This window comes from Coffea arabica, chromosome 8c (assembly GCF_036785885.1).
Source record: "Coffea arabica cultivar ET-39 chromosome 8c, Coffea Arabica ET-39 HiFi, whole genome shotgun sequence".
Lineage (NCBI taxonomy): Eukaryota > Viridiplantae > Streptophyta > Magnoliopsida > Gentianales > Rubiaceae > Coffea > Coffea arabica.
In genome coordinates this window covers 39556599-39570087 of record NC_092325.1, presented here as the reverse complement: position 1 = coordinate 39570087, position 13489 = coordinate 39556599, and the positions used below count along the sequence as shown (strand labels likewise).

Sequence of the window (13489 nt, the reverse complement as noted above, 5' to 3'; positions counted from 1 at the left end):
AACATGTTTACATAGGAAACTGGTGAAAAAAATTGCAGAAAAGGCATGTTTTACAATTCTTGTCTAATTCTGCTTTCTAGCAACTCTCATTTTACATAATCATCATTTTTTTCTGAAGAGGATTCCAATCATATATATATGGCATGATGTCATCCCAAAATTCAGGCCATTAGTTTCTTCACACACACAACAGCTTTATATTTTAATTTTCAGTTACAAATCCTGCTCCATTGATCTTTCATGTGCAGTGAAGAAAACTGAAAAAGAACCCCTGACTTTTAGAAGATAATTTGTTGCACATCACACTAGTAAAACTTAAAGAAGTTAAATCCTCTGCATCTTTCTTTTAGGCTTCACTTGTTGATGCACGGAAGTAATCATGCTGCTGCCAGAAAGAATTACACTACTGACCACTAATACAGAGGGGTGCATTATTCAGTTCTTCAAATTGACTATATTATTTCAGATTTTAATGGAATCATCTAAAAATGAGTTTCTACTTTGATTGAAGGGAATGGCTCTTTTATGGCTAACAACTATGATTCCACAAGCAAAGCCGCTTCCATGTTATGAATCGGATAACAAATGTAGCTCTGCGACAAGTTTTCAACTCTTTCTCTTGTGTTCTTGTCTTGGACTCACGTCTATTGGATTTGGAGGAATTGTGTCTTCATCCTTAGCTTTTGGTGCTGATCAGTTACAAAAAGCAGGTGGGCAGAACAATGGATGGGTTCTGGAGTCCTATTTCAGCTGGTACTATGCGTTATGCACAATTTCTATCTTAATTGCTTTTACTTGCATTGTCTACGTACAAGACAACTTGGGATGGCAACTTGGTTTTGGCATTCCAGTCATGCTCATGTTGTTGTCAACTCTGTCATTCTCCCTGGCTTCGCACTTATATGTCAAGTTGAAGGCTAAATCAAGTTTAATTGTCGAAATGCTTCAAGTGGCTGTAGCCTCTTATCGGAAACGGCATATAGAATTGTCAACAGAATGCCTGAAAATGCTGTACCATCACCACAGGGGTCCAGCAATTTGTCTTCCAAGTGAAAAACTAAGGTGAGTGTATTTTAATCCTCACAGTAGTGTCCCTTTGATCTTAATGTTCTGTATTTCTTTCTTTATTCACATATATGAATAATTTCAAGTTCTTGGCAACTTATTTTGATTATACAAGGTTGCCTGTATTTGGTAGCTATAATTGGTTTGCAATTAATCCTATTTTATTTTTCATGTGGTGGCGAATTCAACAATTTGTAAAAGCATTTTTTGAGTCTGAGTGTTTTTCTTTAAAGTCATTTGGAGTTTGAACATTCAAGAGAGAAGTTCCTATTAGGTCTTTTAAACAATATTTCTCTTATGGAAGCTTCAATAATTTGTCTTCCAGGTTCTTAAATAAAGCTTGCATCATCATAGATCCTGAGAGAGACTTGACAACAGATGGAACAGCAGCAGATCCCTGGAGTCTTTGCACAGTAAATCAAGTTGAGGACCTGAAGTCGATTCTCAAAGTGATCCCCTTATGGTCCACAGGAATGATAATGTCAGTAAATAGCAGTCAGAGCTCATTTTCCGTATTTCAAGCAAAGTCCATGAACCGAAAATTTAGTCCAAACTTTGAAATGCCAGCAGGTTCTTGTAGTATGTTTGGCGTTGTCGGTGCAGTAATATGGATACCTCTTTATCTTCAGATAATCCTGCCTGTTGCATCAAGAATTTTGGGGAGACCTGTTCATCTCTCCACAAGGAAAAGAATGGGAATTGGAATGGCCCTGTCTTTTCTAGGCATGGTAGTGGCAGCAACAGTGGAGGCCAAACGACGTAGTCTGGCTATCAGGGAAGGATATTCAGATGATTCAGATGCAGTGGTGGACATGTCAGTACTTTGGCTTCTTCCCCAGTTTTTCCTGATCGGCGCTGCAGCAGCTGCAAGTGCAACTGCACAGAATGAGTTCTATTATTCCGAGTTTCCAAGAAGCATGTCAAGTATATCTTCCACTCTTTCCTTACTTGGGATGTCTGCGGCAAATCTTGTAGCAAGTTTTCTTATGAATGCCATCGACGAACTCTCAAAACTGGGAGAAAAGGAAAGCTGGATTTCGACCAATGTCAATAAGGGTCACTATGATTATTACTACTGGGTGCTTGCTGGCTTAAGTATGCTTAACATGATTTATTTCCTCATTTGCAACAAGGCTTATGGTCCTGGTAAAGAAGATAAGAAAGAGACAACTTTTCATGAACAGGATGACTAGGACTATAAGTCTTTCATTGCTGTAATATAGTAGGTTAAACCTAGACAAGTTGTATCGTGATCAGTAATTCAGTACACCTGCAGGAACGTGGGAGTTAAGAATATCAGTTGATCCAAAAATGTCATTACTGTAAAAGCTGTCATCCAACTTACTACATCTGGAAACTGATGTCTGGCAGCCGGGGACCTGTAGTAGAGGAACAATCTTCCTTGGTAATTTCCCTTTTGCTTTTTAAATCAAATTTTAGCTTCATCAGGAGGTAAGAAGATTTAGCAAGTTATTTCTAGAAGTGATGGATGCATTGACTGAACCTTTTCTTCACCTTTTGTGGCTGGAAATACTCCCCTAGACCAGACTAGTTTTTCGCAACAAATCATTGCTGACTCCACAGAAAATTGGACATATTAATAATTTGGTCGAACCTGGAGGGTTGGTCCAAAATTTGCCAAAGGAAAATCTTTATGTTACAGTCCATAACTTGGGCAATAGTTATAGATCTCGTCCTACTTATTCCATCTCATTCCATAACTTGTTATCAGCTTGTCCGGTTCCTCGTACCATCTGAGTGAAATACTACAACATCTTAGTACTTCCAACGTCTCAAGGCCTTGTTCCCTCGCCAGCACCGCAACCACTGGCCGAGGAACCCCAGACAAGAGGTCTCACAAAGCCCCAAACTCCAATTCCTCACACGTAAAAGAATACTAGGAGGGGAATCACTGCGCGATGCGCGGTGGATGAATGCATTATGCCCAGTACTGCCCAATTTAATTGTAATTTATTGGTGATATTAGCTAATTGGAAAGGCAGCTAATATATCAAGAGTTACACAATATGCAAAAGGCAATTAATTGTATGTTTTATTTGTTAAGATTGATCAGTTAAGAACTACTATTGGCATTGAGCATTTAATATGTGATTAATTTGGTAATGGATAATTGTAAAAATAAGTGAAGGAAATTTTTTTATATTACCATCACTGGTGTTTAAATAATTCATTTTTTCACAGGAAGAAGACATGGGATATAATTGTTTTTAAAAAAAGTAAGACATAAGAATATATATATATATATATATATATATATTTCATACAGTCCAATGAAAATAAAGGTTGCAGTTGATGGAAAATGGCAAATTGCTTTTATTTAATTAATGATAAGCAGAGTACATCATATATTGAAGCTGGATTTCTAGGCATCTGAATAACCATTAAACGTGTGATACCATGGGAAAATTTTTTCAACACCGGTATCATCAAAGATTAAAACCGTGAAGACAGTTTCTGATTCTGGAATAAACACAAGGACTTCGTTGTGTTGCAACTGGTGGTCAAGAATGAAAGTTCTCCAATTTCGTTGAAGGCGGCCATGCTTGACACCAATCTGAGTGGTTCTATGTCCAGTTTTGATAAGCAACGTGGGAGTTCTTTCGCGATTTATAAAATGATCAACAAAGCGTGGAATTTGCTGGTAGTAATAGATCAAAATTAGAGTGTATGTGGAAAGAGAAGGAGGTTTCTTAGAAAGAGACCAAAAGAATGAAAGTAAGGACAGTATTGTCTACCAAGGTGTTCGGAGTCGCTGAATGGAAATTCTGGTAAAAGCATACAGATTCGGATAAATTCTGACATAGATCTGGGTGCATTGAGGAAGCTACATGATGCTGCCTAGTGTCTGCATAGTTATTAGCAATAATTATGAAGTATGTACTGAATTAGAAGTAATATATTGTATATATTAGAATATATGATAGGTAGAATGGTGCTGGAACCTTGCAAAGTAGAATAACTTGTCTGTAAAAGATTTGGCAATGGAGCTGTCCAAGGCATGTAAACTTGTGTTTGCAGTTCAGAAAAATGTATAACGTCAAACATTAGACCTCCAGCATGGCGAAGTAATATTGTGTCATGCCTTTTAATGCTATTGTGTTCGCAGAAATCATCCCAGCCATCTCCAAATGAATGGTTAGTGACCATTATAGGCCATTGTTGCAGTCCAATTCTGAGAATGATTGTGCTGGACCGGGGTTGAGCAAGTAATAATTCAAATTGAGAAGGAAATATCTGGATAACATGAAGAATATAAATAATGTTGATAAAGTCTCTGTCATAAATATTTAAATTTAATCATCTAGATGTGTATAAAGAAACGGCCGAACCTGTCCTCTATGGATGCACTTGAGAAGAAAACAACAAGCTGCTAAATTGTTATAAGCGAGATGAAGGTCTGGTGCTGTTGTGCAGCTTGTTTCTGACATTGACCTAATGGAAGAAAGATTGAAGAAGCGGAGAAAAGCAAGGCACCAATTCAAGGAAGCATGCAAGTGCAAAGCAGCTTCATCTTATGAATATTTAAAAGCACAGATATACACTTTTTACTGGTGCTTTTAATGCCGAGTGGAGACCTGTTGTGTACCATTAGCGAAGAAATTTATTGGTTGCAGCAGAGGATGGTAACCAACAGCTAATAGAAAAGACCATTCAATGCTATTTAGTAGGCAGGGAACCATTCAACGCAAGTAAAGACCATTCAGTGCATGAAAAGACTACAATATGAAGTTAACATCCACCCTGTACTTGCAATGTATAATTGACTGAAGGAAACTCATAAATAAGCATGCGTTTGTCATGTCTGTCATATATGTAGTTAAGGAATCATCCTACAGAGGGGGAACAGGAGCTGAAAGTATAATGTTTATGTGCTAAAGAAGCTGACAGGTACAATAACTAAAGGAGTGTACGTACATAACTGGAGGGTTAAAGAAGTGATGGAAATATTTGCATAAAAAAAGCTGAAAAGGAACAGAAAAGCACTCCAAATTATATAAATTTTAAAGTTGACATGATGCACAAAGCAGGTTTCTTGCCAGGAATCCAAAGATTTTTGCAAAAATCTTCGTGATATCCAGGATCGAAGATTGCAGTTCATCTTTGGAGGGCTGGCAGGAACAATGATACAAGAGTAAGCATCAATATTAAATGATGATACAAAAGCTGATTAACAGATGACGATACACAAAAGGCAAAAGGTTTACAGTTATAGCAGCAGCACATTCAAAAGCAACAAACAATCTGCTGTTTTGCATCTACAAGTGCAGACAAAAAGTTCAAAAAATATCCAAATTCCATCGGTCCAAGAAGGGATAAAGGTGATTCATCCCAATTTTGTTCTCTTGTTGGAATTCTCAGTAGCAATCAGAAAGTCATCAGCGCCAGCAGTTTCGGCTTCATCAAACTTATCAGTGAGGTGGAGGCGAGCTTTTGAGCCAGAGTTGCTTTCTCCTACAAGAATAAAGGCTGGCTAAATATACTGGTAAGACACGAAGTTATTTGACACAATTTTAGCTATGGCGACCAACCTGGAGTCAGCAGTTGAGCAGTCTCAATTCTGTGTTCAGCTGAGATAGGCAAAGCAGCTGGTTGTTCCATTGGATGAGCAGAATCAATTCCTTGTTCAAGTTCAGAATAATGCAAAACCGTATAACGTTGCCTGGCATCTGCTAATTGAGTCTGGACTGGTTTAAGATGAAGCAGAAATGTCTTTGTTTTCAGGCCATTGTGAACAAGCTCAAGTGGAAGCTCCTGATTCTACAGGCAACACAAGAGAAGGAATGAGAATTGTGAATAGAATGCTTTCATTAACAACGACAGGAAGCTAAAATAACCTGGTTAAAATGATCCATTGCTTCAAGGGCGGTGAATGTGAGAAGTTTCTCTGCCAGGTCTCCAAAGACGGAGGCTGGTATAACTCCACTGGCATCACTTAAATCAATGTCGAACCGGCATCTGAAAAGTAAACATATAGTGTATTAGGTAATAGATTGAAGTATGGCGAAATCATGTACAATTTATAAGTAATTTTAATGCTGATGATTTAATAATATAGCACCTGGGCACAGCAGGGCTCTTCTCTTTGCATGAATTGCTGGTGAACTCAATGCCGTAGTCTGCTGCAGTAGCACGGTTACATTTTCCACAGCTCATATACCAATATTTCTGAAAAATGTTTTCAAAAGAGATGTTTGCCTTGACCAGTGCAGTCTAAAAGGTAACCAGATATAAGATTAGAAGCTAAATATGCACGCGCAATTTTAAGAAAAGTAGATAATCAGCAAAAGAGTCCCAGCACCTTCTGCGACAGAGAAATATTACTAATTAAAGTAGTCTTCTGGTCTGCTTTCAGAAAGAGTTCAGGATTGTATTTAATGTAAGCCTTTGTTTCAATTAGGCTCGCAATTAATTTAGTATTTCTCATTGCCTTACACAAAGAACGATGAAATGAGGGAATAAGGAAAAAGAAATGAGAACAGGTTGTATTGTATACTTATGAAAAAAGTAAAGGAAAAAGCATTGAACCAATTTTTCAACTCTCTTGCTTCCTGTATGGGTGGGTCAACAAGGAGTGCAGAATCAAACCAAGTAGAGAGTGAAACTCCTACAAGACAAACAACAGCGAAAGATTTCAGGCACTATTTGCAAGTATTAAAATAAATAAATAAACGTTATTATACAGAAGAAAGGTAGCATTTCAGCGAACCGTTATAGTTGTTAACTCTTAATCTTCGCCTAATAAGTACAGGATAGGTCTGAATGTTATTCAATAAAATCTGGCCTTCATTGTTCAAGAAGTCATCCCACAAAGATAGCATCACTGTTTGAGACCTAGTATTGACATCGATATATAAGTCAGCATTCAGAGAAACAAAGAGCATGACAAAAATAACAAGATACAGCTAGCAAAAAGCAGCGATAGGATTATAAAAAGATGACGCCTACTCTTCGTTAAGGAGGACAAATTTCTGAACACTTGACTGTTTGGAGCTCGTAGTTACCGTTTTCTTCTCTAACGAATTGATTACAACTCCCAGAACGTCTACGAAACAGCAAAAGGTAGGTCAGAAAAGGTATAATCAGTTTGATTAGGCCTACCTTGTACTTCAAAAGCAGATAAAACTTACCCACAGACTTGCTTTTGTCATCCATGTATTGAGCTAAATCTGCAAACTCCGTGAAGGCAAATTTAACAGGCATGATGTCTTCTTCTCTATTAATTTCTTCAATAACAGTCCTAGCAGTGATCACCCATTGCATAGTCAAGCCAGATGTCTGAAATTTTGGCGGAATATTTCTGACATCAGCATTTGAAATCTTGTACTTTCTATAAACTTGAAGAATAGGACTCATCTTAGGAATGTCAGCATTGAAAATGATGCCTTCTACTCTAGAACCCTGTTAAGAAGATCAATTGAAACAGTTTATTAAAGCAAGTGTTAGATTGAAGAAGTGCTATGCTTGAAAAAGGTGTTGTAAAGCATAACCTCTGAGTCATAGAAGATCAATTTTTGTTTCTTGGTCGGTGTTCCCATTGAACCAGTAACTTGTTGCTTTTCTTGAACAGTTACAAGACAGCACCAATTATTCATATCAGGAGCGATATCTCTGATCGATAACATGTTAGCCATCCTGCAAAAAAAAGAAGGCAAAAGAGTTGTAATCTGGAAAAGGTGCCTGTGAACGGAATGACATTAACAAGTAAACAAAGGAATGAGGTTATCTAGATATACCTGAATGCAAGATAAATATATAGTTAACTGAACTGAAAAACTTCATTAAATACAACATTTCTAGTTTTGCAGTCTTTTTTTGTACCATCAAAGGTGCCTGGAACAATGAGAATTTTGAGTGCAGATGAAGTTCTGGCTCTGGACAGAGCCACATAGAGCTGTCCATGAGAAAAAACAGGTTCACGTAAATAAATGCTAACATAGTCAAGAGTTTGTCCTTGGGACTTGTTGATGGTCAATGCAAAGCAAAGGCGGACTGGAAACTGTGTTCTTATGAATGGAACGCCATTCTTTTCATTATCAGGAGTCTGTAGAGGCATCTTTGGAATTAGGATTATCTTGCCTTGATGCTGGCCGAAAACAATCTCAGCAGAAATAGTGTGATGGCCAAGCTGTCTACATATGACCCTAGTACCATTACAAAGGCCTTCTAGAGGGTTAAGATTCCTCATTAATATAATTGGACAGTTTTCCTTTAGCATTAGCTTGTGAGGAAGAAGGCCTTTTGGATTTTGAGAGTTAAGAAAATCCTCATAATCACCTTGGTGCCGCTGATCAACAGTTCTGTCCGTGCTAGTGTAAGTATACAGCTTGCCAGGAAATCTCCTAATTAAAATATCATTTAGCTCATCAACTGAGCTGTTTTTAGGAGTAAGAATACACCTAGAAATCATACTATAAGGATCCCGAGAATAGAGAGTTAAATCTGGGAAAACACAACCTATTAACCTGTTAATAGAGGAATATAGTTAGAAATTATATAGGTGTAAGGTAAACAGATAAGGAAGCATAAAAGCGTATTATTTAACCTGTTTAGGAACTGTTCTCTATCATAATAAGGGATGACTAAATCTGGAGGGAGGGTTATTTCACCATTCAGGTCAACAGGTTCCTTTCCCTCGCCCACACTCAACAAGAATTCTGAAAACTGAGGATCTAATATAGCTCGCATGTTTTCTGACAGCTTTAGCTTTTGAAGTTCAGGCCATAACGGAGAATTAAGAAAGCATGAATGCAGAAGGGCATCTTTTGTTGACTGCTCAATTATAGGCAGTGTTTGTCGGAAATCCCCCCCAAAGACAACAACTTTGCCTCCAAAAGGCAGGCTAGATTCCATAACATCTCTCAATAAATCGTCAAATGCCTCAACAGTTTCTCGTCTGGCCATTGAAGCCTCATCCCAAAGGATCAATTTGGATTCAAAGAGCAACTTCGCAAAGCTACCCTGCTTGCTAAGCTGGCAAGTTTTGTTCTTTGAAAAATCAAGGGGTATTTTAAATCTTGAATGTGCAGTTCTTCCTCCAGGTAGGATAGAAGCTGCAATTCCAGATGTCGCCACTGCAATGGCAATATGACCCTCTGATCTCAAAGTAGCGAGGAGCGACCGGTATAAAAATGTTTTACCGGTACCTCCCGGGCCATCAATAAAGAAAGAACGGCCATGAGAAGAGAAACATGCTTGCAAGATTATATCATAAGCATATTTCTGCTCAGAATTTAATTTGGAAGACAGCAATATATCCTCCGGCAGTACGCTGATGCTTCTCTCATACACAATCTCCTTTGTCAGGCATGTTCTATATGCATTCATGAGATCATGCGGTACCAATTGGTAGTCAGTAATATGTTTACCCATCTGCTCAAGAAATCTATTAATATCAGTCAGAACAAGTCCCCTAATTTCGTCGGGAGAGCACGGATGATATTGATGCTGTCTTTCATAATCTCTAGAGAAATCCGGTTCAAACTTTTTCCATAATATTTTGGGATTAGTCGGAGAACAATATACCAGAAGAGTGGCAAATAAAAGTCTGAGTGAAGACGGCATCTGAAATGCAACAGCTTCTTCAAGTGTCTCGTCTATATACGAATCAGATTGTAATAGACCAAGCGCAAAAGCAGCATCTCTGAACGAGTTCATTTTTTGGCTGTTCACAGTTAGGAGATCATCGAACGATGTTGGTCCAGGAACATGATTTAAAAGGAGACGCAGATAATACCGTTCTCCCTCAGTTGGACTAACACTGACAAGTCTACCTATCACTTTCCGACGTTTCCTTTCTGTCCAGTGTTTATACTTAGCAGTCCAAACGAAATGCTGAGGAAAATCTCTATAGAAACATTTAAGATTTTCAGCCAATGCATTTGTTGCATTCATTTTGAAAAACTCAGTTAACATGGTCTTTGAAAAATCAGCCTTGGCTAATAACCACAAGAGATCTGAATTTTTATCAAAGGAGACAAACTGCTGATTTGAAAGGTGAACCTGGAGTGTATAAACAGACGGAGTCATTTCATTTAGATGAAATTCATAGATGCGCCAAAAAGCTTCCGAAGGCGAAATATATCTACCCTTTTGGAACTCGTTAATTTCATCAATATCAGGAGGACCACCATCAGCGACAACCTTAAAGGAGACCAGATCATGACCTTTAAACACATATTTGTACAGGTACTTGACCAACTTTATAGTAGAGTAGATCTCGACGTTTATGTGGCAATCAAACAAAGCAAGGAGGTACGGGTTGTAAGGCACAACCCACCTATTATCGAGAGTAAACCTTCGGACCTTTATTTTTCTGCCATCATCCCTTCTTCTGTAATATGGGTAACCATCTTCAGCATGAGTTGTATATGGACAGAAATCTTTGGGATAATGACTTTTGCAGGTACCATCTCTCATACAAGGACAGGTTTTATCCATAGATCCGCAAGGACCATGGATCATATGTTTGACAACAAGATTGTATAAGTGAGGATAGCGAGTACGATCAGGTAACTCCGCACACACGACCTTATCATATGATTCTGGATTTAGCAGCTTGGACTGAGGTTTTAAGATCAGGAGTAAATGAGCATGGGGAAATCCACGTTTTTGAAACTCAATAACATAGACACATGCCGCGACCTCACCAAAAATCTGCTTATTCAAAATTTCAGATTTAAGCATCTCAAATTTAGCTCTAAAAACTCTGGCCAGAAGATCTGGTCTATCCTGCGGTTTCTCATGATACTTTAGATTGTCCTGAATTTCTTTCCATGCTGGATTGCAGGTCATGGTAAGAAAGATATCAGGTTTACCATATTTCTGAACGAGCGCCATTGCATCAAGATACCGGCGTCTCATGTCTCTTGGACCACCTATAAAAGAGGATGGGAGAACTACCTTACGACCAACTCTGGATCCTTCGGACTGCCCTATAGAAACACTGTCCAAGACTCCTTGGAGGATCTCCGATCTTATTACATTTTGTTGATGCCTATGGAAGTCCAACCTTGAAGTTTCTATCTTCACATAAGAATCAACAGAAAATTGCTGTAGAAGCCTAAGGCAGTGCAATAACATCGATTCATCATCATCTCTTATCTGAAATCTGTAGCAATAATACTCTCTAATCGATACCGTGTCCCCCTCGCGCTTCCCTCGATCAACAGCTATATAAGACACAATTATTCGATTGATGAAGAAGGTTTTATAAGTTTAATATTTAATAGGGTACAAGCAGTAAGTGAGGTACTTGCCTCTGCGCTCTAAGTCCATTAAGTGCGAAGGGTCATTAACAGAAGAAGGATCAACGCTACAGTCGTCCTCACAGGAGTCCCCATTTCTTTTCCTCTTATATAGTCTCTTAATACCGTGGTGCCATCCACATTCACCTCGAGGAAAAAGAATAGGATACTGTAGAGGGTCATAACAGCCATAGTAATGCTTAATCCTATGGCTGGTATGTGAGTGAGTATAGACCTGGATATGAGTACTTCTGTCTATAGTTTCATTTTCATCTTCAGTCCAAATGGCAGCAACTTGCGAGGCAGATGGCAGGTTATAGACACGCTGGTCTAAACCAGGATAACAGTTAAGGATGATTTTATACCTATCAAGGTTCGGTATATCCCTGAGGCTTTTAAAGAATTTGGTGTAAGGATTGTTCAAAAGTATGCGCATCAGCAATTTTAAAGTGCTTTTGCGCAGCTTTTCACAGTTTCCAATTCTTTTTGCTAATTCCTCATCAGTGTCAAAGAAGTAGAACTGAATTCCAGATGGTTTGTCGGTTGGCTGCGTCAAACCGTTGAGGAAGTGATAGACTTGGCCTTGAACACGAAAGGTGTAAACACCTTTCGTATTCTTGGTCAATTCCGGGTCATATCTCGCAGCAAAGGATGTAAATCCCTGGTTATTATTATAGGTTCGAACATTATTCCTAAAGTGAGTGCTTTCTTCATCATTTCCAATAAACAAACGCTTAAGATCATAAGGCATTGCTGGAATAACTAAAGAGATCTCTCCGCCAGAGCAACAAAAGCTAGGAGGTTCCAAATAGAACCTCTTAGCTCCACAATGTTCACAATTAGGAGTTTTTTTGTTTTCTTGGCGGCCCTAGCTTCTCTCCGCTAGCGGAGAAGTTCATTTTTTTCTATTCTGGCATCTGTGCGTACTTTTTGCGGCGAGTAGAACTCTTACCCAATCACTTTAATTGGCTAAAGTGTACAACGGCAAAGGACCATATATAGAAAGGAAAAGTTTAAGCGAAAAAAAAAACAGTTCTGTAATACACTAAGCTAAAATCAATAAGCAAGCAATGGGCAGGAAGATAAGAAAGGAACCATCAAACAAATAATCAGGAAAAAGCGAAATAGGTGCATAAAATAATCAACAAAAGGTAGTTCAGTATGCAATGCAAGGCTGGCTGTATTTTTTTATCCTTCAAGTGTAATAGTACACGAACAGGAGCTGAATAACTCCTTGTTAGGCCAAAAACAGTCATTCAAAAGTATTGGGAAGAAGTAACTAAGTTCCGGCAGTTCAAAAGGTCAAGAAGCGAGACGCAAACAGGATGCAACTAACGACATAGCAGGAAATACAAGTAATGGAGACGGAAGCTAAATTGCAAAATATAAAAGAAAGAGGGAACAGAGGAGAACCAGAAGCACTAACTTGTTTGTCTGTAGAAAATAGACAGGGCAGAATCAAATAAGAGCAGGCGGAGCCACAATAAAATTGAAGAGCAATTAAAAGGACTGTCAAGGGGAAAATAAACCTGTGTTAATAAGTTGAAGAGCAATGAAAAAATTAAAGGGGTTAATCTGGTGCGCCGAAAAAGGAAGAAATTGATAAAGGAGAAAAAATAACAAGGTAATAAGCTAATTATTTTTTGGAAAAAAACCCAAGAAATACAGAGAGAACAAATAAAAAGTGAGCTTGGAGCAAGACACTCACCAGCTGTACAGCAACAATAGCAACTCAGCAAGCTGAAAAAATTCAGAAAAATAAAACTGGTGCGCAAGGGGAAAAAGAAATGGATAAGGAAGGAAAGTAACAAGGTAATAAGCTAATTTCTTTTCAAAAAAAACTCAACAAATGCAGAAAGAATAAGTAAAATGAGTTTGGGGCAAGGCACTCACCAGCAACACAGCAGCAATAGCAGCTCTGCAAGCAGAAACAGATTCAGAAATTTAGCAACGGAAAAGGTTAAAAGAAGCAAGAGTAAGAGGAGAAGCAAGCTGGTGGGCAATTTTTTTTTCTGTCCAGCGAAAAAGCAACAATAAGGGATAAGAAGAAACAAGGCAGCAGTTGCACATCTACCACTGATCATGATGGCAAGCCGCCGAAGTTCTGGCAGAGCAAATCAGGCAATGCGAAGAACCACTGTACAAAGGGAAAGCACCAG

At 38.4% G+C, this 13489-nt stretch overlaps 4 protein-coding genes and 1 long non-coding RNA gene across 6 annotated transcripts in view; 1 reads left to right on the top strand and 4 right to left on the bottom strand.

Moving 5' to 3' along the window:
• The window catches only part of LOC113706948 (protein NRT1/ PTR FAMILY 1.2), a 4147-nt gene extending 1673 nt beyond the window's left edge, over positions 1-2474 (top strand). For both annotated transcript variants that reach the window (XM_027229042.2, XM_027229041.2), the window contains 2 exons: positions 512-1062; positions 1391-2474. In XM_027229042.2, the coding sequence (XP_027084843.1) occupies positions 512-1062; positions 1391-2258 (1419 nt within the window). In that variant the 3' untranslated portion in view covers positions 2259-2474. The remainder of the gene's footprint in view (positions 1-511; positions 1063-1390) is intronic.
• A 912-nt stretch (positions 2475-3386) lies between these two features.
• Positions 3387-4558, bottom strand: LOC113706952 (uncharacterized). The gene is made up of 4 exons (XM_027229050.2): positions 4416-4558; positions 4029-4320; positions 3822-3931; positions 3387-3724 (listed from the first exon to the last, which is right to left on the bottom strand). Exons 1-4 carry the CDS (start codon positions 4512-4514, stop codon positions 3449-3451), a joined length of 777 nt encoding a protein of 258 aa, XP_027084851.1. The 5' UTR covers positions 4515-4558; the 3' UTR covers positions 3387-3448.
• Positions 4559-5056: 498 nt separating this feature from the next.
• Positions 5057-7118, bottom strand: LOC113706950 (uncharacterized). Its single transcript, XM_027229048.2, has 6 exons — positions 7033-7118; positions 6794-6918; positions 6146-6691; positions 5922-6042; positions 5616-5844; positions 5057-5538 (listed from the first exon to the last, which is right to left on the bottom strand). The coding sequence occupies exons 3-6, from the start codon at positions 6238-6240 to the stop codon at positions 5411-5413; spliced, it is 573 nt and encodes a 190-aa protein (XP_027084849.1). The 5' UTR covers positions 6241-6691; positions 6794-6918; positions 7033-7118; the 3' UTR covers positions 5057-5410.
• Positions 6620-12081, bottom strand: LOC113706116 (uncharacterized). Its single transcript, XM_072062901.1, has 8 exons — positions 11343-12081; positions 8630-11255; positions 7854-8549; positions 7575-7719; positions 7215-7485; positions 7033-7129; positions 6834-6918; positions 6620-6691 (listed from the first exon to the last, which is right to left on the bottom strand). The coding sequence occupies exons 1-8, from the start codon at positions 12079-12081 to the stop codon at positions 6620-6622; spliced, it is 4731 nt and encodes a 1576-aa protein (XP_071919002.1).
• Positions 12082-12756: 675 nt separating this feature from the next.
• Positions 12757-13249, bottom strand: LOC140013715 (uncharacterized). Its single transcript, XR_011820557.1, has 3 exons — positions 13224-13249; positions 13039-13070; positions 12757-12839 (listed from the first exon to the last, which is right to left on the bottom strand). It is a non-coding gene; the product is annotated as an uncharacterized lncRNA (long non-coding RNA).
• Between the last annotated feature and the right edge of the window lie 240 nt (positions 13250-13489).

Excerpts from the sequence above, each read along its gene's own strand:
- LOC113706952 (XM_027229050.2), bottom strand. The coding sequence starts at position 4,514 with ATGTCAGAAACAAGCTGCACAACAGCACCAGACCTTCATCTCGCTTAT. Across the intron at positions 4,321-4,415 it reads AGTGCATCCATAGAGGACAG|ATATTTCCTTCTCAATTTGA; the intron begins GTTCGGCCGTTT and ends CATGTTATCCAG. Across the intron at positions 3,932-4,028 it reads AAGTTATTCTACTTTGCAAG|ACACTAGGCAGCATCATGTA; the intron begins GTTCCAGCACCA and ends ATAACTATGCAG.
- LOC113706950 (XM_027229048.2), bottom strand. The coding sequence starts at position 6,240 with ATGAGCTGTGGAAAATGTAACCGTGCTACTGCAGCAGACTACGGCATT. Across the intron at positions 6,043-6,145 it reads AAGAGCCCTGCTGTGCCCAG|ATGCCGGTTCGACATTGATT; the intron begins GTGCTATATTAT and ends TTTACTTTTCAG. Across the intron at positions 5,845-5,921 it reads CAATGGATCATTTTAACCAG|AATCAGGAGCTTCCACTTGA; the intron begins GTTATTTTAGCT and ends TGTTGCCTGTAG.
- LOC113706116 (XM_072062901.1), bottom strand. The coding sequence starts at position 12,081 with ATGCCTTATGATCTTAAGCGTTTGTTTATTGGAAATGATGAAGAAAGC. Across the intron at positions 6,919-7,032 it reads TTTGTCCTCCTTAACGAAGA|GTCTCAAACAGTGATGCTAT; the intron begins GTAGGCGTCATC and ends TGTCAATACTAG. Across the intron at positions 6,692-6,833 it reads ATAACATTCAGACCTATCCT|GAGTTTCACTCTCTACTTGG; the intron begins GTACTTATTAGG and ends TTTGTCTTGTAG.